The sequence below is a fragment of the Lutra lutra genome, chromosome 4 (genome assembly GCF_902655055.1).
Source record: "Lutra lutra chromosome 4, mLutLut1.2, whole genome shotgun sequence".
In the NCBI taxonomy this organism is placed as follows: Eukaryota; Metazoa; Chordata; class Mammalia; order Carnivora; family Mustelidae; genus Lutra; species Lutra lutra.
Window position 1 is genome coordinate 34342740 of NC_062281.1, and position 24511 is coordinate 34367250.

The 24511-nt window shown below is 35.6% G+C and overlaps 1 protein-coding gene and 1 pseudogene across 39 annotated transcripts in view; one reads left to right on the forward strand and one right to left on the reverse strand.

Moving 5' to 3' along the window:
• Positions 1–24511, reverse strand: part of RIMS2 (regulating synaptic membrane exocytosis 2) — a 587006-nt gene that overhangs the window by 206803 nt on the left and 355692 nt on the right. For 24 of the 39 annotated variants that reach the window (XM_047727164.1, XM_047727203.1, XM_047727169.1 and 21 more), the window contains 2 exons: positions 20099–20255; positions 18617–18733 (listed from right to left, as the gene is read on the reverse strand). In XM_047727164.1, the coding sequence (XP_047583120.1) occupies positions 18617–18733; positions 20099–20255 (274 nt within the window). Of the gene's footprint in view, positions 1–9624; positions 9691–18616; positions 18734–20098; positions 20256–24511 lie in introns of all 39 variants that reach the window. The other 15 variants (XM_047727198.1, XM_047727199.1, XM_047727177.1 and 12 more) reach the window with 1 other exon arrangement.
• LOC125098398 (ragulator complex protein LAMTOR5-like) lies at positions 539–813 on the forward strand (annotated as a pseudogene).

Sequence of the window (24511 nt, forward strand, 5' to 3'; positions counted from 1 at the left end):
TCACAAATCTTCCTTTGTTCTGGTAGCTTTACATGGAGAGAGAAATGGTAGAGTGTGATGACCTCATACACGTGGCTGCCAGGTGCCCTTAGCTGCCACTTCATGTCACTCCCAATCATACAGTCAAAGGTGGTATAGTCAGAGGATTAATTCCCCCAACACACACACACACACACACACACACAGAGTCTAACACAGCAAGAGGTATGCAACTTTTCAAATGTAAATACCACCTCAGTCACAACAAATAACAATGTCTAATAGTCAATAAAAAAGTGACTGGAAACACCAAAAACAAGAAAAATAGGGCCCATGGTCAAGAGACAACACAGATGTTGGAATGATTAGACAGAAAATTTCAAATAAGGTAACTGATATCTTAAAGTCTACATCAGAAAAGATGGACAAGATGCATGGAAAGATGGAGTAGTTTTGGCAGATAGATGGAAACCATCAAAAAGAGTCCAGTGGGAGACACGTGGTAGAGAAGGACATGGTGTGCTCTGGGGTCCCAGGCTGGGGTGGATTGTTGGGTGTGATGGAGGAGACTAGGGAGCAGCACTTGGGGGACACAATGAAGAACTGATGCATTGTTTGAATCCTGGGCATGGGTTCCTAAGGACTTAATCTGGGCTGCTGTGGGATCCTGTCAGATGAGCATGCTGGGTAATACCTGTCCTAGCCCAGCAAGAAGCTGGGCTGGCCTCTGACCCCACTGATACTCCTGTGGTATGCCTAGAATCAGATAACGGGAATATTATTCTCCAGAAACATGATGGTATCACAGTGGCCGTGCGCAATAAGGCTTCTTGATGTCTTATATCAAGTTCTCCAGCAGCCAGTCATCTAGGGACTTAATTTTACCTATGTGAATTATCTTATAAAGCTATTGAAGTTCCAGAAGTGAGGCCATTTGTTGCAAGTGCAATAAGCACTTTTCTATTCGTTTTAGAGTAAGTTCTTTTTACACTCTATGGATCGACTTATCAAAATATTAGTAAGGTGGGGTCATATTTTGAAGCACCAGGTCCAGGTCATTTTGTATACAGTATTTTGTTATGCTCAATAAACCACATTGGCGGGGGAGAGAAGTCAAATGGAAATACTAGAAATACAGAAAGTAAAGTATGGCAAAATACTAATTAGAAAATTTTCCTGGACTCAGTTTATAGGGGTTGTAAGTGTCTAGTTAAGTAGTTTAGATAGGATTTAATTTTCAGTGAGAGTGACCTAAAGCTTCTGAACAAAGGGAATATTTATTTATTTATATATTTATTTATTTATGATTTTATTTATTTATTTGACAGAGAGAGAGACAGTGAGAGAGGGAATACAAACAGGGGGGTAGGAAAGGAGAAGCAGGCTTCCCGCTGAGCAGATAACCCAATGTGGGGCTTGATCCCAGGACTCTGGGATCATGATCTGAGCTGAAGGCAGAGGCTTAATGACTGAGCCACCCAGGGGTCCCAGAAAGGTAATTTTTAAATAATGAATTAAGAAGCTGAATTAAGCAGTAATGTATGAAATGAATTAGAGTAGGAACTTGTAATAACAGGGGTGAAAATAGGGACGAAACTATGGATGACAAAGTTTATAAAATCACTATGTACAAAATATGCAACATGCAGTATAGAGAATAGACACAATATATGAAACTATACAAACAGAATGTTAGGGTTAGAAGGAATCACAGAAGTCATATAATCCAATCTTTGTCATTTTAGAAATAAGCAAACTAAGGCTCACAGAAACTTGGGACACATCACACAAGTAGATGTTTTCTGAGCTGGAACTCGAATCAAGCTCTCTCCAATTTAAAGCCTGTTCACGTCACTGAACTATAAATTCTTTGATAGCAGGAACTTTTTTTTTTTTTTTCCTCTCAAACATGTTTGACATCATCATGTGAATTAAATGTAGAAATAAACAAACCAAAGAAAAAACTTTAAATTCTCAGCCTCCAAAATGAAATGATGGCCTATTAGCAGAAATAAAAGGATTCTAGGGAGGAATGACAGTAACTTCAGATTTGAACTTGAATTTGTGAGGGGTGGAAAAATATTCTGTGCTGATGTCCATCAGATAGGGAGATCTGGCCTTCAAAGGAGAGAGCTGCACTAGAGATATGGTTTGAGAAGTCATTTCAGTATCGGTTGTTGAGTCATTATTTCAATACTATTTACTGAATTCATATTACGGGCCAGGAAACACACCAGCTATTGGAAGTGTTGGTTAAAACCACAGAGATGATAAGATATGGATCAACACACAGTCAAAAATTTGAGGACATGAAAAAATAGAAAAGAAGAGGAGATAGCAAACAATCCAAAGGTAGAATGAGAATCAGGATAGTAATGCATTAGAGAAGTTAAAAAAAAAAAAACTGATTAATAATGGCAGGTGCATAGAGGAAACACAGATGAATATGTACAAAAGCCTTGGCAAATAATAACCATGGAGAAAATAACTTAAAATTAAGTGCTGGAGGCAGAGGTCAAACTGTAGAGGGTTGAAGCTTAGGAGCTGATGAAGGAGTGTTGGAAGCATTTGTAAAAATACATACTCAAGAAACGTGACTTAGAAAAGAGAGTGAAGAGAATCGTTTTCAAAGTAGCTTGAAGGTGTGGCAGAATAGAAGGAAGATATTATTTAGACTTCATCAGTAATTCAAGAAGAAGCAAAATCATGAAAATAGGAGAGATTGAAATGCAAGAGAAAAAAGAAGTAGTGAAGAAAAATTCCAAAGGCATTAAGAGAGGTTATAGTCAGAAACCCAAATAGAAGATGAGTTGTGATGGAAAAGAACATACTTGTAAGAGAGAAGACTGGTAACAACGCAAAGTTAAGACTAAAAGGAAAGTAGCTCAGGAGGTACGAGTTACTTGGGTTTGATCACGTTTACTAAGGGCTCTCAGTGCTACTTGCCGGATAAGGCATCTTTGAGCAAACAGGAATCTCCTTCTCCCTGTGACTCTGCTAACTTTGTCAGAATCCTTTCTCTAACCGGGGTCTTAGTTATGGCCCCAAATACCCTGAGGTAAGACCATTCACTGCCTCTCTTCAAGCTCTATGGCATCCTTCATCATTACTCTAGACCCAGCTCAGACCCTTCCCAGAACTTTACTAAGTTCTAGCACCAAAGCAAGTCCCAGTTCTGGCACCAAAACAACTTACGGTAAATCTAGGATATTTGAGGTCAATCACTTCTACTCAAGCATCTTATCCCTGTCATTCTTAGTTTTCAAGTACAGGGCAAGCTCACTTGCCTCTGATGTCACTTCTCTAAATTCTTCGTCTTCTGTACTTTCTTCTATAAAGTTTTAATCTCCCGTTTCTGTGAGCTATATTTGCAAAAATCCTTTTCCATCATTAGCAAACTTCCTTGTGTCATCAAGGAATGATTTTGTTCACAGAATGGTTTCTGTGTTTCCCTACCTTAAATAATATTTAGCTCAACCTTGCACATTCTGCTTCCAGGAAAGCTCACGTCAGCAGAAGCTGCTTATCCCTTCATACTTCATTGTCCTCAGACCCAGAAGTTGGCTTCCTAGAGACACTCTGGCCATTACTTTCCTACCACAGTATAAATGTCCCTATTCTATGAAGCATTCAACTTAGCTCCAACATCCATTAAAAGTTTAACATCCATTAAAATAAACATCCCAACTTGGGATCATTATCCCTTAGTCATTGATAATTTGGGGGAATTGGTTGTCAGCCATCTTCTTTATCGTAATTCCTATGGTTATACTAGGAGATTTTAGTGCAAGTGCAGAAAACTCTTCAATAATCTTGAACTGTAACATCTTCAAAACTTCAATGATCCTCACATTTTTCCTGAATTACTCCCAACCCCCATATTACTGTGGATCTTAGAATCCAGTGAAACTATTTAAATCCAGAAACACTAAACTCCAATATCTCAAATTCTGATTATAATAATTAATGCTGCCAGGTGTCTCATAGTCTCACTCTCACTTTACTCGATCCTCATTTGATAACTTTTTGTTCCTTGGTGTCCCCAATTCCTAACAGTATTATCACTCCCTTTGCCTTCCTTCCTTTTCCATCCTAGACTCCTATGATTGGTCATTGACCCACTCCCAGATCAATACTCAGATTCCCTTCTAATCCAATCTTTCAAACATTCATCAGAACCCCAAAATTGGTTCAATGCCATAATCGGATTTCTCTACATCTAGACAACTGGGTATAGTTGAAGCAAAACATAAATTCATTCAGGTTGACAAAGTCATGGTTTCCAACTTCTGCTGTGCTGGTATCACCAATAATCTTTTTACTTTTCCCTTCTCTGTTCCCATCACTTTTTAACCAATGACCATTTTAAACTTCCTCATTTCCAACAATCATGTCCAACCTTGGGCCCTCCCACTCAAGAATTTGTCTCAAAAATAATCACCATAATCTTGATGTATAGCAACAACAAAATTGAGGCTATCAAACCTAACTATCTTCAATTTAACAACCTTTTTCTAAAAACTTACTTAGTTTCAACTCTGTTATCTATTTTCTTCCTGTCTCAGAAGGAAACAAGAGCGTCTTTCTGTTTATAAACTCCATCTACATGTTTAGACCCATCTCCTGCCCTAAGATCTTTCTAACAGTCATCCTCTCCTTTTTCTGTATTTTCAATCTAACTTTTCCTAAAGGATCTGTTCGTCCAGCCTCAAAACTCATGATGTATTTCATATTCTAAAAAAAAGAAGTCTACTTTGATATCACTTCCACTATCCAGTATTTCTCCTCCACATTCTGAAAAAAGCATTCTGTTTTTTTAGCCCCCGGCAGGCCTCAGGCCTCGGTAAGCTGCTTTTTTCCATCACCCCCTTTTGAAATCATTGTAGATGACGTCACTGATGATTTCTCACTTGCCAAATTTAATGGGCATTTTTCAGTTATTATTTTTCCTGTTGAAAAATAATTTCTTCCTGCTTTAACCTCTATTCTGATAGCTCTATTCTTCTCACCTTTCCTTCTCTAGGTTTCTTCCTTTATCTATCATTTAAATATTTATGTTTCCCAGAGTGGAGAAAAAGTCCTTGGCCTTCATTTCACAAGTTGTTTCTCCAACTGATTTCACTCTTCTTTTTGTAGCTACTTACTGTTATCAGTGAATTTACTCTCAAATTACTTTACATAGCTCAAACTTCTTTAAGATTTAAAATTATTGATTTTACTCCTTGCTGGAGGTTTCTCCTTAACTCTCTCAGTAATTCCAGAACTGAACTTGTCTCTCACATAAACTAAGTTCTCTCTGAACATCCCCCCCACCCACCTCTGTTAAGGTGCCACAAGCATCCAGTTACCCAAACTATGAGACTCATCGTGTTTCTTAACTCTTTGCTCCCCATCAACATCCAAATGCTATTATTTACCATGTATTATTGATTTCAATTGATTAAATCTCTGGTCTTCTTTCTATCTCTCTATCCATTACCTTACTTAGTTCAGGGTCTCAAAGAGTTTTCTGCTGACCAAGACCAAGGCAGCAAATATCTTTATGCATGCTTTCCTTTCCCACACACTTTTCTCTCAAATCAACCATCCATAAAGTCTCTAGAATAATTAGTCTAGAATGAATAAATATATTATAATCATGTCCTAATTAAAACTCTTTGAAGTACCTCTATCACTTAGTCTTAGATTCAAATTCCTTAACAGAACATACAAGATTATCCATAACTGGAACCAACTCTTATCATCCCAGATTCACTTCTTGTTTTTCCCTTGTGCCTTGTGGATAACACTCCAATTGTACTAAAACATGGTACTTACTTCTTTAGTGACTTTGCTCATAAATTTCTTTAGAATTCCACTGACATCCTATCTTAGCTCTACATAAATCTAAATAATTCCAATTCCTCTTTTAAGATATAGTCTAGTTGTCTTCGTGACATCTTTACATGAAAGTCCACCATCAGGCTGATTTCTCAGTATGCTGTGGATAGCTTTAAGTTGAGATAAATACTAGGGGGAAAAAAGTAAGGTATGAGGGTAAATTTTTAAAGATAAAATGTATATTTCATAAAATAAAGGCTATATCTTAATAAAGGGATATTAATAAAAGGTAACATGGTATCTATTCTAAATACGTTTGTTTAAATGTCGACTATGGGGGCGCCTGGGTGGCTCAGTGGGTTAAGGCCGCTGCCTTCGGCTCAGGTCATGATCCCAGGGTCCTGGGATCGAGCCCCGCATCGGGCTCTCTGCTCGGCGGGGAACCTGCTTCCCTTCCTCTCTCTCTGCCTGCCTCTCTGCCTGCTTGTGATCTCTGTCTGTCAAATAAATAAATAAAATCTTTAATAAATAAATAAATAAATAAATTAAATAAATGTCGACTATGTTTAAAAATACACAGTGACTCAGATTTGTACTGATTAGCATAACCTGGTCAGAAGAAAAAGAGTTTTGATTCCTAATATTAGTTGATATTTGTCTCCTGAAATAATATAAAAAGTTTAGCAACCATTATTTAAGCCTCTATTCATCTGTTCCAAAGAGATAGCACTCATAATTTTTCATTTTACAATGTTCACATAGAGAGATTGGTGATTCTGATTCTTCATGGACTGGGGATGCCGTGTTTAATTAACTCCATTCGTTCCATTCAGAAAATTGCAGATTTCATATAGTGTAGTATAGCTGCACTATAGTTCACTTGGAGCTATTAACATATATTTATCCCCAGAAGGGGAATTTCCAGACCATGACAGTAAATGTCACCTTGAAATCTGGGATGGGAAACTGGACACTTAGAGAGCTGGCACCACTTTCTTTTCTTTCTTATTTCTCTTTCTTCTTTTTCTCCCTCTTTCCTCTTTTCCCTCCCTCCTTCCTTCCTTTCTTTCTTTCACAATTCTCGATAAAGAGGTAAATCTTCCTTTAACTGTTCAGCTGAGTTGGAAGAGTTTGGAAAATTTAGTTCAGAACAATTCTGCAAGAGAAAGAGATTGATCCAGATTTGAACTCTGTCAAATAGGTCAAAGAAGAACAGTGTAGCAAGGGAATTGGGGATATTTCTAAGAATGGACTCAACCTCTGGATACGTAAGGAAGCTAAGTGGAGACTAGCAGGGAAAGGAAAAGGGGTTAAGAGCGTGGAGTTCTCTTTTGAGATACAAGAGCTAGGGAGGTAAAAGTAACTCGGTGAAAAAATCATATGTATTTACTTTATGTTTATTTATATAAAAATAATTTATATAAATACTTATACATCTATATCATGTGTAGTTCTGGTCCAAGAGTAAGTGTTCAAATTTAAGATTTTAGAGGTGTAATAATTTCAAATAATGTTAAGATTCAGATATGGCCATGGCAGTGACGGACCAAAGTAGAATTGGGGAATAAAGTTTACTACCTCCACTTTGAGACAGCCAGGGAAGTGAGTGACTGCTGAATAGGTCACCTAGGTGAACACTAACATTATTCCGGTTGATTGCAGGAATTATTAGAAGTTAGACTAAAGCCAGGTGCTAAAATCTTCAGTGAATAAAATAGTATAAACAAGAGGTCACCAGATGATCTCAACATGGAAGGGCTGTGCTCAGTTGCATTACATACAAAGGTATAGGGGTTAAATTAAAGACAAAACACCTAGAACATTATGGTAATAAACATAGGAGAATGGATACCTGATTATACCATCAATAATCCTAGAATCTCATAGTGGATTGAGGTGAGGGTCAGAAAGACTGAGTATCTCAAAAAGTTATCAGAGTGAAAACAAATGACAAAATCACTTTTAAAAAAGCAAAGGAAGGAGATGTTAAACTGAAAATCAGTATTATGTTAACTACTTCTGTGAAAGAGGCATACAGATTCAATAGGCAAAGATTCTACAGATAGATGCAGTAAGTAAAATCATATATTCTGGCTTTCGGTTTGGGTAGTAGACTCATGGGTGTCATTTTATCATTATGCTTTGAAGTGTGCACACATTCTTCTTGGTATATCAAACTGATAATGACAAAAGATAGTATTTTTAAAAGCAAGTAAAGAATTTCATTCTTACAAAATCCACCCAGTTTGTCTGGGAGTAGATACATAATAGTCTCACATACTAGAATCGGGCAATTGATGGCAAATCTTACAGTGAGACACTTGATTACTTGCCTTCTAAAACTGATTTTCTTAACTGAGTCTTACTTTAATATAAACATTAATGATATTGTGTTTCCTGACCACAAAATAAATCATAGCATAAAAGGCAATTCAGAAATATAATCTTGCAAAATAGGCCAGCTAGGCTAGGGTTCAGAATTTGAATAAGTACATGAACTTGATAATCAACCTAGAGCTGATTAAGAACTGATTCTAGCATGTTGGCTCATTGAAAAAATAAATATAAAGCAATCTACTTATTGTAACTAAGATGAGTAGAATGTAAAAAAAACTAATGTGGTGCAAGATTTTTAACTTACATTTAAATGAAGATACACCAGCGTAATTAGAATTAAGCCTATAATCAGTAATGTCTCATTCATGTTATCCACTTTAAGAAAGGTCGTGGTCAATTATAGGGACAGTTACAGAACTACTTCCTTACATTTTTGTAAGGTAATTGTATAATTGCTGCAAACCCAAAATAGAATGTAATATACAGCAAAAGTAAAAATAAAAAAAAGAATCATTTAGTATTAAAACAAAATAACAGAAAAGAGACTGTGAAGATGCAAAAGACAATAAAATACAGCAATAATCACTACCTATAATAAACTGAAATGCACTAAATTTCAATTATATTTACTTAAAGACATCACAAAACTTACATCGTCAGCAATCTATCGTTGGTATTATCTCTTATGTTTCCTTCTATGTTATCTATATGAATTTGATCCTTAGGAATTTACCCATTAGTTTCAATTATTTTTTAAACTCTTTTATTAATAACTCTCAATGAATTACATGAATAGCACAAAAGTGGTCATACATAACCCAGATCACTCTGAAACAACTGAGTACAGCATTTAATTCTTTATCTATACTCCCCGAACCCACTACCACATTATCCCTGCCATTCTCTTCTCTGCCTGCAGGGCCTCAGAGTATCACAGAACTGACTCAGATCCCTAAAGCTACATAAAGCCTGGAGAAACCGAAAGCTTTTAGAGAAATTGTTTCCTTTCTCTTTCTAGTTCATCCTTCTTTCTGTTAAATGCCAAGTAACTGATACTTCCCTTCGATATAAGGAGAATGGTGTTAAAGTAGAAATGAACAAGGATTTTCCCACAGACCCAACGTTCTCCATGGATCATCTATGACCAATTGGAGTAGATCCCATCCACCTTTGACAAGGTAAACTATAAACTGATCAGTTCAACCTAAGCACTTCCAGGACTGACTCCTCAATGGTGGGGGGGAGGGGGAGGTGGGGAAGAAGATTGTCAAGATATGTAAAAACCAGTGCTGTATAGATACATAATTATGAAGGTGGTCATATATATATATATATATATATATATGTATATAGTAAGGATAATATTTCTATATTTCATGAATAATCGTATATGTCTATATCAAAAGCAGAAATAGAAGTGAATTATAACATATTGTTAGACAGGCACATGCAATTCTATGAACAGACTTAATTGTAAGAAAAATATACCTGCCATCCCTGTGATGATGTTCAATGTTCTGACTGTATCTGGAGCGAGGTAGAGTAAGAAAATGACTGCAAGCATGGCAGAAACAAGAATATAAATGAGACTCGGGAAAGAAATGAAAAGGTATAATTTAATTTTAAAAAGTGAAATTCAAAAAAGATAAGCAGATAGTAAGCAAAGCAAATGATAATCGTTACTAGAAAGCTTGCTCTCTCCTCCCAATGTCCATTGTAATATGGCAGGGCAAAAAGGTTAAAATAGTCCAAGTATTCCAAAATAAACACAACAAAAACATAGCAAATCAAGATTTAAACAAATCATATTTCAAAATAAAATCTTATCGGTTATCACTCAAACATCTCTAGCACCATCTATAAAATGTTATACAATACAGAGTTGCTTTCCCTTTTGAGGAGGAAAGATGGGAAGAGAAAAATAATAAAATAACAAGAAAGTTGAAGAAGAAAATAATTAAAGAGGTAATTTCTAATACACATAGGAGATTCTATAAGATAATTATTTCTTCTTTGATCATGAATAAGTAAAAATTATTAAAGGGCTTAAAATTCCATTTAGTAAGGAATAAACTGTCTTGAATTGGTTATGACTTTTATTTATTAGGTTCATTGGATGCTATCCATTTTTCCATCCACTATGTTTAGTACATGATTATTACCTACTGCGGCCTGTGCTACACTTCATGCCTCATGACTATCACGAGCCATCAAAGCAGCATGCTGACCTTTTCACCCACCTCTAGTGGCTCCTGGTCTTCCCACAGCACTAACTGAAACTTTTCTGTTTCCTTAAAACCTTTCATGCCAACATACTTAATTTTGGCAGATGATCATGACGTCTCAGTTTTAAAAAAAGGAAACCAATTTTGAATTCTCTCGACTGTCATATTTCTACCACTAAATACAGAGTACCTATACTTATATCCTCACTTGTCATTTTCTTTTGCGCCAAAGGAAGAAACTCCTCTACTTGTAATCCTAATTTTCCACATGACCTTCCTTCCTTCCTTATTATCTCATCATGCCTTCCATTCCTGAACGGCACTTAATCCTAAAAATAAACCCTTCACTAACCTCACCTTCCTTCTCAAGCCCTTGCCTGTCTCTGACTTTCCTTTCATCGTACAACATCTTAGCCATATCTACAATTCTCGTCACCACTTCCTCACTTCTCATTTAAGCTTGAAGTATGCTGTGTATAATGTGACTTTCAGCCTCTACTGTTTTCTGGAAGCTAGCCTGTGAATGTTACCTATGAAATCCTGAAAAATCCTTTAACTTCTTGATCTTCATCATATTACTCTTCTCTATGGAGTTACACATTGATTTTCAACCTCTGTTTCTTGACACTCTCTCTTCTCTTGGTTTTTGAAACATGATTCTCTCAAGCTATTAATAATAGTATTTACACAATGCTTAATGAGGTGAGGAGTACTCCATTAAAGGTTTGTCTACTTTATCTCATTTATTTCTCATAACTACTCTTTGAGGTAGGTTCTAGTATTGCCACGGACAGAAAAACTGAGGCTGTGAGGGCCATGTAGGGAGTAGCTGGACTGGGTTTCAAACTCAGGGCTTCCTTAATCTAAAATCCAGGCTCTTAACATTTACGCATACAGCCTGGTTCCTCACCCATCTAACTGCTTCTTTACCCATTTCATTTCCTGGAGTCTCTTTCCTTTATTCCTTGAAAGGCAGTGGTTTCCCAGGATGGGTTCTTCAAACTTCTTTATATTCCAACACATTCTTTCTGGATTATATCATTTCCTTTATAGTGTGAACTCTCACTTTGTTAAGCTTTCATTTTTCCTTTGGGTTTCACAGCACATTTCCAGCTGCTTCCTGGGCTCTCCACATGGCTGCCTGACTGTCGTGTAGACACTTCAGAAAAACACATGTTAATTTTGAGGTTCGAGCAAGACACTCGCCTATTTGGACGCCTGGTGCTGCATTTGTGAAATGAGGAGGCTGGAGCAAGTAGTTTCAAACTTTCTTTTTGATCAGAAGACCACTGCTTTTTGGGAACAAATTTTTATGTAAAGCCAATCATTAGGAATCCAATAAAATCAGAATGACTCTGGCTAAAGAGGCAGTGAGAAGACGAGTCCCTATCCATCTGGCGTTGTTCCTTACCCACCACAGCAGTCTCTCAGGTTCCTCTTCAGAATCAAGGACTCCATGATCTCTAAAAGACCCCCTAGTTTCAAATATAATTCTTTAACCTTCCTTTGAAAGTTAATATAATGCTGTAGCTATTCCTCTTTGTGTAATCCCAGTTTTAACTAAAGATTGAAATATTTACTTAACAAGCCAAGTTTTAGAAGTCTCATAATTTAATTCCTCCATTTTCCTTATTTTCCACCTTTAATTGATTTATACCCCTTGCTAGTTCTGTTGCTTAAATAACTCGTTTATCTCTTTTTTCCTTTTCTCCTGCTACTACCTTCAATCAGATTTACCATGTCTACTGAAATAACCTATTGTCTCCCCTCCTTCTGATCCCTTTCCTGACCCAATCCACTCTCCACACCGTCTACAAGAGAGACAATTACAAATTATGCTTTTGATCATGCAGGTACTTTGCTTAAAACCCTTAATTAATTTCACAGATCAAAAACAAGTACATATTCCTTAAAACGGCATACAAATTAAGTTCTAAACTACTTCAATCTTCATATCCAATTACTTCCCATCCCCCATACAACTTTCTTTGTGGATATGCCAGACCACCTAAGATTCTATAAATATATCTCATACTTTCCTGACTCTGAGACTGTTCATGCTTATCACTCTGCCAAGAACGCCATTATCTTCCCTTTGTCTCCACTTTATTGCCTTTGAAAATTCTTCTCAACCTCTCAAGTCAAACTTCCCTTTGAAGCTTTTTTTCAACTACTCAAGCAAGTAATTTCTCTCCAATCTATTCCAATAATATTATGCTTGGGCCTGACAGGCTTCCATGCTTTATAATTAGTTGGTATATTATATGATTAGTTGGTATCTATGAGTTGGTATAATTAGTTGGATCATCTCTTTGTTTAGGCCAGGATAATGTCTATTTTAAATATCTATTTTAAATCTTCATGCTGACACTCTCAATAAATACATTTTGGATTGAACTAAAAAGTAAAAACAGAATTACACTATTTTCCTGGTGAGGCTACCCTCCAAAGAGAGCAGTGGTTCACATAATCACAGAAACTTCTAGAAATGTAAACAGACCATTACAAACCTATGTAGTATTAAAATAAAAATTAAAACAATATTTGAAAAAGACATTCCTGCATTGCAAAGAGTAGAAGTAATACCCAACAACTGTGATGTTAGGATTTATTGCACTAAGAACAAATAGATCTTCTCTGAAAATTACTTGAGCAATAAAAATATGTAAACTTCAAAACTTATTAAAAGTTTCAAATTCACACAACATATATATCATCATCAATTTCTAATATTTTCCTTGAGGTGTCTTATAGTTAATTTTATCTCTATAAAGCCAAAGAAAACATTAAGCAAGGATCAACTTTATCAAACATCAGTTTGTTTTATTTCCCTTTTTATGACAAGTTAATTTGGCCCAAGGGGTGCTCACATTTAATGTTATTTCTGGGTGTGTCTGTGAGGGGCTTCGGTGTGATATTAGCATTTGAATCAGTGGACTCAATACATTGCCCTCCTCAATCTGCGTGAGCATCATAGAATCTGGTGAGAGGCTCAACAGAACATAGGTAGGAAAAAGGATGAATTCCTCCCTTTTTCCTGCCTCACTTTAGAGCTGGACATCTCTTATGTCTCTGGCCCTCCAACTGGAATTTGTGACACTGGCCACCTTGGTTCTCAAGCCTTCAGACTTGGACAGAATTATACCATCATTTCATGGGCTCCAGCTTGCACAGAGCAGATAGTTGGCCCTTTTGACCTCAATAATTATGTGAGTCAAATCCTTACTGTCTGTAGTCATGTTATACCTCTGAATCCAATCTGGTCATGATCCCCCTTGAGATTCTGTTGAAAACTATAAAAATACATCGATGAAAATATTACATAAAATTAACCATTGTTTTGGTAGTAAAATCCACCTAAGAGCCAGAGATGCACCCAAGGTCCTTTGCCACATCCACTTGGTACAAGTTAAAACATTTCATTTACTCTTCTCAATTAAATCATTCTTGCTTTTCTTCCAAAATTAATGCAATTATAAAACCTAAGCAAACCAGACTGTCATGAATACACATTATGACTTTAAAAATTAGGTTAAAAATTACAATTTATCCAAACTCCTTGAAAATTTTAAAAAATTGAGCAGAGAAGTAATTCATTATAAAAGAAAAAAAAACTAAAAAATTACTAAATTTTAAAAAGTGAAAAAAAGTTACAGTTTCAAAAATAATAATGACAAATTTCACTATTCAAATAATTGAACTGGATTACTGATCTAATTTCTAGACACACTTTGATTCTTATTAAGAAATGTTATCTTTGGGGTGCCTGGGTGGCTCAGTGGGTTAAGCCGCTGCCTTCGGCTCAGGTCATGATCTCAGGGTCCTGGGATCGAGCCCCACATCGGGCTCTCTGCTCAGCAGGGAGCCTGCTTCCTCCTCTCTCTCTGCCTGCCTCTCTGCCTGCTTGTGATCTCTGTCTGTCAAATAAATAAATAAAATCTTAAAAAAAAAAAAAACTTAAAAAAAAAAGAAATGTTATCTTTATAAAGATAGAACAAAATTGTATTTATAATGAATTATCCTTCCATTATATCAGATGAGCCTGAATGCCCCTTTCAGAAACCACCAAACAAAAAGGACTGCAAAAGGAAGAAATATAGTAACTCATCCTTAAATAACCTATAGTTTTTGTAAACAAAGTTTCCAACAATCTCAACTTACTGTAAAACTTTATGCTCTGTGTCTTTAGTATTGTTAATGTTTTGCTACTTTATAGTTCCTAAAATATACTCAGTATGATTTAACTGTGTTAAAACATACTCCTGAAATATAATAAAATGTATTATTTTTGTAAAGTGAATTTTCTTTTTTGCATTTACTTTCTCTGTATTTTCAAACTTTCAGAGATGTGTTCCCCTCATAGTTGATAACTAAAAGGACCAAGAAGACTAAATAGTTATGAGTAATTTTGACACTTTCTCATCGCTGATTGGCTGATAAAAGTAAGAAATAGGCATAAGTGTGTGAGGTATCCTAGAGATTCATATAATATGACATTTTTCTTTTTAGAATATAAATGTATTAATTGAATGTGCAAAAGAAAAAAGCTTATGAAGTAATGTATCTTAGGCCAGTGTTAATTGTATTTTTTATTATGCTAATGGTATACTGCATAGAATTAAATGTACCCAATATATTTTGGCATCCAGGATAGACATAAAAATGACTACCGCATGGTACCTCTGACATGTTACAGAAATATTACCTTATTCTTATTCTAATTCTTATTCTATTCTTCTTATTCTAATAGCATTCTTATTCTAATTCTTATTCTTCTTATTCTTATTCGAATAGTAAATTCTTATTCTTATTCTAATTTTTATTCTAATAGTAAATTAACTCATGTAAACAAATAAGCTCTTGAAATGGTTTCTAATACCAAAGCCACATAGGTTGCCCCAGAAAAACTATGTTCCTAGTTGTAGTTACCAGGATTTACCAGAGACACAATAATCCAAAAAGTATGGGGGATGGACAGAAGATGAATGATGTCTGTTATAATTCAACATTTTAGCTAATAACCCTGCATCCAAGTTTCTGAATCACTTGTAAAAAATCTATTTTCTTTTCAAAATAGAATAGGATTTTGGGGCGCCTGGGTGGCTCAGTTGGTCAAGCAACTGGCTTGTCTCAGGTCATGATCCCAGAGTACTGGGATCATGCGTCTGCTTCTCTCTTGAATCTCTCCCCTCTCACACTCTCTGTCACTTTCGCTCAAATAAATAAATAAAATCTTAAAAAAAAAAACAAAATAGGATTTTGACTATGATAATAGAGTGAGATGTGCAGAGATATAAATATCCAATTAAGTATAAATATAAAATATATTTATAAATATATAAAATATAAATATAAAAAATATAAAAATATTAAAAATATAATTTTTTTTCCCCTGAAAGAGAGAGAAAGCACATAAGCAAGGGGAGGCCAGAGGAAGAGGGAGAAGCAAGCTTCCCACTGAGCAGGGAGCCCAATGCAGGGCTGGATCCCAGGATCCTGGGACCATGACCTGAGCCAAAGGTCACTGCTTAACTGAGCTGCCCAGGCACCCAATAAATAATTCTTTTTAACATTACCTGTAAGAAAAGGATATGAACACTATTATCTCCTTCTTATACCACTTAAGTTTAGCTAGGCACTATAAATTGATGCAAAATAGCATCATTTCTCACCCAATGCAGCCAATGTAAAAGCCATTATCTTCATGCACTACTTTCCAATATGTCCCAAGTCCTTCATCCTTCACACTGGGTCTTTCTGATATATGTGTGTTCTGCCTCTGTGCTTATGCTCTTGTTCTTGTCTAAATAAGATTTTTTTCAAGGTCTAAGTCATGTTCTATACTCTCTACAAAGCTTTTTAAAAAATACCTGTATTAACTGATTTCTCATTTTTCTGTTTAGTTAATAAGTACATTAAGATGTGTTTGTTACTTGCAAGTCACAAGATCCTTTAAAATGTTAAGGGTAAGGCACATTTTCTGAGTATGTACTATGCAACTTGAGGTGCTGTGTTATTTAATCTACACAACAACCCTATAAAGTTGGTACTAATGTTCTAATTTTATAGATAAGGAAATCAAGTGTAAAAGACATTAATTTTCCCAAAGAAACACGGCCAGCAAGTATATTCAATAAAATCCTCTTCTGGTCCAGTGCACCATTTATTGTTGACAAGAAAAGTTAATGCACCACTCAAAATGCCTAAATTTTACTTACTATCTCCAAGGAAATTCTCTTTAAGGCTTTTTAATCAACAGTATTATTGATTGACTATATAAAACACTATTCATGAAAATTCACTGTAAGAGTTCTATTCTTACCTCCTAAAGAGTGCATAAAAATTACAGTTGTCTTCACATGCATTCTAGTATTGAAAATCTTTTAAATATTTAGAATATAAAGAATAAAACAGAAATTAAGAATGCATTGTATAATAATGCGATAGACTACCTAACATGGATACTATTGTACTTTTTGATTTTTGATCCCTCATGTTAATAAGTAATGTTTACACAGATAACTCAAAAATAATGTTAGAAATAGTTTTATAGTCCTAGTTAAAAGAAATTCTATTTTAGTTATTTTAAAAAAAATTTAAGACAGCTCACAATTAGGAGTAATTATGATTTGATAATCTACAGCACTCTAAAAAAGTGATGAAACCCCAGAGGTCAAATTCCTCCAAAACTTCTGAATTACTTGAACATTTTTGTCAAACTAAAAGATTCATAAAGTTGTAAAATAAATAAGAAAAAAATATAATGACATATCAGTTATGACTATACTAGTTATATACCAAAGATTTAAAAGCAAGTCTTTTATCATTAATGCTATGGCCAATGTCTTAAAATACTGATAAATTATTACGTGTTTGACATGATGGTGAGTATTTTTGTTTGTGAATATAATTCTAGAAGTTAATTTTATTATATTCTTTACTGCAAAATTTAGACTATATTATTTTATTTCAGAGAAAATATTAAGTCCATTTCTTATCTAAAGAAAAACTTTGTGAAAACTTGAAAGATTTAAAGTCATTTCAGACTTTTTTCTTTCAACACTGCCTTAATAAACTTTCAAAGAACAAGGACTTTATGAATCGCTCGATAAATAATTTCCAGAGATGATCAAAATTTATTAGAATTCTATAATGTAATAAAATGCGCCCGATTTAAGATGTTCTAATTAAAATTGCCTTAGGGGCGCCTGGGTGGCTCAGTGGGTTAAGCCGCTGCCTTCGGCTCAGGTCATGATCCCAGGTCCTGGGTTCGAGCCCCGTGTCGGGCTTTCTGCTCAGCAGGGAGCCTGCTTCCTCCTCTCTCTCTGCCTGCCTCTCTGCCTACTTGTGATTTCTCTCTGTCAAATAAATAAATAAAATCTTTAAAAAAAAAAAATAAAAAAAATTAAATTGCCTTAGATCCCATACAAAAAGATTTCTGCGTTCCCTTGTTATTTTATCATATTCTCTGAACAGGAAACTAAGCTTTCTTTGCTCATCCTTATTTCAAGCCTATTTGACAGTGTGGGGGAAATACTATAGCATTTTTCATTTTATATAGAACTAAACCATGAATTCAAGGGTTAACCAATTTGTTTAACTTAAAAACAAATTAGCAGTAATTAATGTGATTAATGCACTGAAATATATGTTCTTTCCAAGTATGTCATATTTAATGGAGAAAATTTGGAGAATTCCTCCAAATACAGCAATCAACAAGCATAATTCTTTAAGATGCTTAAAAGTTCTACTGAAAAGCCATGAGGAAAAACCTCTTCATGAATCAGTTTTTGTGTCTGTTTCCTAAACAAACCAGACTTGTGTCAATACTTTTATATATAAAAAGTCACACTGGCTTCCCTGATGAATGCAAAAGACTTTAAATCTCTTGCCTCATGAAGTATATTTACATGTAATGATTGGTTATGATAACATGAAAATAATAAAATGTCTATTTTCCTTATAATTATCCTTATAACCTCATGTGCAAACTCACTAGCTTAACTGGTTTGATTTAACAAAGGACCAAAACTACAAGAGCAAGATGATTTTTTTTTTAAAGTAAAAAGGTTGTTTTTGCTTGTCTTATTTTTTTACACGATGGTCCTGAGAACACATGTAGGCACTGTTAAAGAAATGGGGTTAGAAGCTAAGATAACAAATACCCAAATTCCAGATGAAAATATTTTATGGTTATACCTTCTTCCAGAAGGCAGTGATTATAGTAAGATCTAATAGTATTTAATCCTATTTACCTGTCTCTATCTGGAGAATAATGGTCATCCATGACACGATGTCTATCCATTCGGCTAATTGTATTATAATGTCCAGCAGCAGATCGTGTCCCTCGAAGCCCCTGTTCCACATTCCGACTGAAACAGCAAAACCCATTAAACATATTAATAGCCCATAATCATACAATACACTAAGAAATGAGGTTTATTAATAAAGTAGAAAAAGACAGAAATCACTCTAATGTCAAGTTCAAGTTTTCTGTTTTAACTAATTGCACCTCGGGCTAATGGGATACATTTCAACTGGAGGCTGACAATGAAGTTAGGAGACTGCTACTATAACAGAGATAAACATAAACATGGTAGCAATGAGGACAGAGATAAGGATTATCAAATTATTAATGGATGTTGCCCAGGTTTCTAACAGTGATTTTTGATGCAATACAGGAGGAGGAATAAATTTGTGTGGAGAAAATGAGCTCAGCATGTTGTGTATAGATAATATTGGTGTGACTTGTTTTAGGAAAATGATTATGATCTGTTTTTTAAAAATCTAAATTAAAGTCTTTATAAATGATCAATGATGAGTTTTTTTAAACTACCATTCTTGTCCTGGACTGTCAACTTACACACTTTTTTTCATGATAGAATAAGCTTCTTACATAGCTTTTGCTATTGTTTTCTGTTAGGCACAGATAAATCTATTCTAAAACTTTGCCTATTTTTTTTTAGATGTGTTCAAATAGTCTTTCCCTGGTAAAAGACAAGCATTCTTTTTTTCTTTTTTTTTTTTTTAGTTTTTAAATTTAAATTCAATTAGCCTAGGTATAAATACATCATTGGTTTTTGATATAATGTTCAATGTCCTTTTTAAAAATAAGAAATGACTGGAGCTGAAGGCAGAGGCTTTAACCCACTGAGCTTGGGGCGCCTGGGTAGCTCAGTGGGTTAAAGCTTCTGCCTTCGGCTCCGGTCATGATCCCAGGGTCCTGGGATTGAGCCCCACATTGGGCTCTCTACACAGCAGGGAGCCTGCTCCCCCGCCCCCCTGCCTGCCTCTCTGTCTACTTGTGATCTCTGTCAAATAAATAAATAAGTAAATTTTAAACAGATTTTCTAAGACATTCTTCCCCCAACCTGTGTTTTTTCTTTAATTCTTTGCATGATTGCTCCTGACTTTAAAACCCCATCAGAAGTTTATTTCCCCCTATTCCTTAAAGCATCAATAACTATCATTCAATAGTGTAGTTAGTTGGCTCTAACTAGATATGCTCAGTATTGATAAGTAACTGAAAAGCTGGGTCTTCTTTATGATTTTGAACTCTCACATAAAAGAATACGTACATCAGTCAAAGTTACAAAGTACCCCATACTTCATATTATTCTCAATATTTAGGTTGTTGAAGAACATATTTGTTTTTACCTTTAGAAATTATAGATGATTCTTTGTGATAGGTAGGTTTTTAATATCATCCTACAAATAAAATGTATATGGTTTCTTACCTTTGTGGAGGAGGGACACTGGGTGACCATGATCTAGTCCTTCCTATAACATCTACTCGATGAGGAGACCCTGATGGTGAACAATGGTTTGATGACATTACTTGTTCTGGCACTGATAATGTGGAGCTTTGAAGATCTCGACCATTGTGTCGATAATCTAAAGGAGCAAAGATTAAGAGTACAATTATCTACCCACTAAGTCCTTTAGCATTTTGTACATCAGTGAAACAACTAAATGTTAGTGAAGTTGAAATCCTCTGAATATATTAAATGTAAGGCATAAGGAATAAAACAGAATACCATCATATTTTGTAAACATTTAAATTAAAAATAAATGACAAATTTTTAGATAGCTACTATGTCCAAGGCACTGTGCTAGTTAGGCTAAAACTTGTATATACAGTTAGTTATCTTTACTAAAAGAGGCAAGTTTATTCCAAAAACATTTTCATCCCTTTAATAAACTAGAAGAGCTTTTAATTATTTTACAACAATTATAAATATTCAAAATTATTAACTTCACAAAAATTCCTGAAAGTCTATGGTTATTTCTCTAAGAGAGAAACAATATTAGAAAGTATCCCGAATACCATCTGAAGTACCAATGTACACTGTTTTTCTTGTAGTGATCAACAGGGTTGAGATACAACAGGTGCCTGAGACTAAAAACACGACAGTTTGGAGGAGGGAAACATCTCAATGATTTGACACACTTAGAAAAATGTATTAGAAGTGACAGAACTCAAAGGAATGTTAGAAAGCAATAGATTTTTTTTTTTTAAGAAAGCAATAGATATTTGACTGATGGAGAGAAAAGTAGAAGGAATTCAAAGTTGGTAGAAAAACCACAATTCAGTGTGGGGCAGCAGTAGGGAAATAAACAGTAAAAGTAAGTTTGACCCAAGTTATGTATGTCTAAAACATCATGAGGCTTGTGATGGAAAAAACCTGAACATTTCTGGACAGGAAGTGATATTATCCCCACTACCATTATCTTCATCATGATCACCATGGCTGCTATTGACTTGTACTATGCGCCAGGAACTCTGTGAGGGACTGTACAAAGTGGTGCGCTACAACACTTGTTTCAGAATTAAGTCAGAAAAAGTACTGGTTCATTTGTGATTTTTTGCAACACGTTCCCATTTTGCAGTATTATCTGAAATTAGGTTCCCAAGGAATGCAGCAAGAAAAAGATCTGGGTACACATGAATGACTGAAGGAGTGATCTCAAGAGAAAGGAATTAGCAGAACAGGGCATGGGAAGAAACTAAATAAGAACGTGAGGTCAGCTTGATTCCACCGGAGGCTCTGGAATGTCAACTGTACCAGAGTTGCTCTGACTCAAGCAAGGGTTCTGGACTTTTGTACTTCAATGTTAGCCAGTCATGACTGAAGACGCCCAGTGGGAAGGGGGTAGGATTATTTTCCGTTTGTCTAAGGCCAATTCTCTGGAAAATGGGGCAGCTGTTAGTTGTGAGCCGCCAACATTCATGGAGATGGGTAAACCAGCTGAACTAAAGAGGATATGGCTAGAGCACCATCAGTGTCCACTCCATCTACCAATAATAGCAGCTGAAAGCAAAGTACATTAACACAGCTGGATGCAGAAAGCTAGAAAAATACAGAATTACATATGATGCTCATTCCTCCCATGTTCTTCCTTTTGGCTCACTTTGGTCAAAAAAACTCCATCTTAGAAGTATTTCTTGCATGGGTTCTTCCTGGTTTTATGAATATTTCCCTTGACACCATAACTTTGCAGACTTATCCTCCTTTCCATCTAGACATATTCCTTCCACCAAGATACCTTCACCTTATTTTTAAATTCCACAGTTAACACTTTTTATTGCTTAAAAGTTAACATGACTTTTAAAATTGTGCTTGTACTTTCATTTTTAGCGTTTTAATTACAAAGTTACAAGAGTTTTGAATGGTCTGATCTAACCTGTTTTCCCAGATGCCCTGTTGTTTTTAGTACATGACTTTGTAGAGCACAAGGTTTTTTCAGGAATCTATAAATGATGTGAAAGAACCAACTCTGCAATTCTGCAAAGATTATCCCCATTTTGGAGCACCTGGGTGGTTCAGTCTGTTAAGCATCTGCCTTCTGCTCAGATCTTGATCCCAGGGTCCTGGGACTGAGTCCCACATCAGGCTCCCTGCTCAGTAGGGACCCTGCTTCTCCCTCTGTCTGCTACTCCCCCTGCTTGTGTTCTCTCTCTCTCTCTGACAAATAACTAAAATCTTAAAAAAATATATATTATCCCCATTTTATATTTCAGGAAACTGAAATTTATGTTAGGAAATTTACTAAGAAATTTAAATTGTCAAGTATAGGGCCTGGGATTTAAAGCAAATTCTATCTCACTCCCGATGCTCTCACTGTGCTCTAAGACTACATTGATCTTTCATGATCAAAATAATAATTAAGGAAGATGAAGCTGACAGCAGGATACAATTCAACCTAAAGGTTAGAGAGATTGCAGCAAGATTGATTGCTCCTACAAAATGCAGAACAGATTGTCCAACAGAACTCTCTAAAATGATTAAAAATGTTCTCTATCAGCACTGTCCAATATGGTAGCCACTAGACACACGACTACTGAGCCCCTGAAATCTGGCTAGTGTTAAGGACGAACTGAATTTTTAATGTATTTATTTTAAATCAATTTAAATATAAATAGCCACATATAGCTAGTGGTACAATGTTGTACTATGACAACTGGTAGTGGGCACAGATTACATGGGAAAAAAATCAATATGATCATTCATTCAACAAGTATTTATGACTATATGAGCATGTTATTCTATGAGCTACAGTGAGCAAAACAAAAAGCTTTGCCCTTGCGGACCTTAAATTCCAGGTGGAATGATGGAAACAACAAAAATCCCAATAAAAAATTATATGATATGTTTGAAGGTGATTAAGTGTTAAAAGGGAACATAATACAGAGTAAAGGGAGACCAGAATGTCAGAATAGGGAAGGTGGTCAGGCATAGACAGGACTCACTGAGAAGTTGGCATTTCAGAAAGACTTGAAAGAAGTCAGATGCTTTGCTATATGGATATAGAGAGAGGAGGGTTGCAAGACAAGTGCAAAGACCCCAAGATAGGAGTCAGGCTAACATGTTCACAACAGCAGGGAGAAGAGGGTGCTAGGAATGGAGCAATGGAAGAGATCAGAGACACTTGGAGGAAGGAGGAAAATCACGTGGAGCCTTGTGTTGCCTTGTAAAGATGTTTGGCACTTGATCTGAGTAATTTTTAGCTCATTAGAGGATTTTGAGCAGAAACTAAATATGACCTATCTTCTTTAAACAGGATCACTCCAGTTGCCATGCTGAGAATAGACTGAAAGAAGAAAGGCAGTACGTCAGGCAAGAGATGAACCAGGATGACAGCTATGGAGACATGGAAAATAATCAGATTCTGGGCATATTCTGAAGGTAGAGGCACTGGGACAATTTTGACCAGGATTTGATGTTGGACATAAGAGAAAGAGAAGGACAAGAACAAATCTAAAATTTTAATCAAGTGAAAGAATGGAGTTGTCATCAAATAACTTCAGGTTTGGTGGGAAAGATCAGGAGTTCAGTTTTAGTCATGTTTAGCTGAAGATATCTGCTACATTTCCAAGCACAGATGTCTAGTGGGCAGTAGAAAATTAAAAAATTAGATACAAATAAGTGGTTTTGACTGGACATGTGTGAAGTTTAGCATACAGATGCTATTTGAAGGATGGGACTTTGAAGAGATGTGATCACTAGAGTAGTGAATGTAGACAGCAAATAAGTCCAACAATGGAGTCTGGGGACGTTCTAATATGAACCAACAACAATTTGTGATCAGATACAAGAGCAAGAAAAGGGAAGAAATAAATGACTCTTAACATTTGACTAGCCCACCAGGAAGTTAAAAGTATACTACAAAATGGTGCCTGGGTGGCTCAGTTAGTTAAGCGTCTGCCTTCAGCTCAGGTCATGATCTCAGGGTCCTGGGATAGAGTCCTCCATCGAGCTCCCTGCTGAGTGGGAAGCCTGCTTCTCTCTCTCTTTCTGTCCCTCCTCCTGCTTGGACGGCGCGGGCGCATAAGCTCTCTCTGTCCAATGTTAAATGTCAGATCTTTGCGGTAAAAAAAAAAAAAGTATACTATACAGAGAGAAATTTAGAAAGTTTACCAGTTTGGAAAGGAGGAGATAATAGTATTCTCAGCCTCATAGGCAAATAGTTATACATGAGGAAAAGAATCTTGGAAAAGGCATTAGGACTGTCAATAAAGTTTTGAGTAGCATTTATAAAAAGAGCATCGCTGAAATCCAAGGTAAGGGAATACATATAGAAAAAAGAGATATGACTATGGAATTTAAAGGAGACTACTGAGAAAAGGAGGAAGAGTTACTACAAGAAGA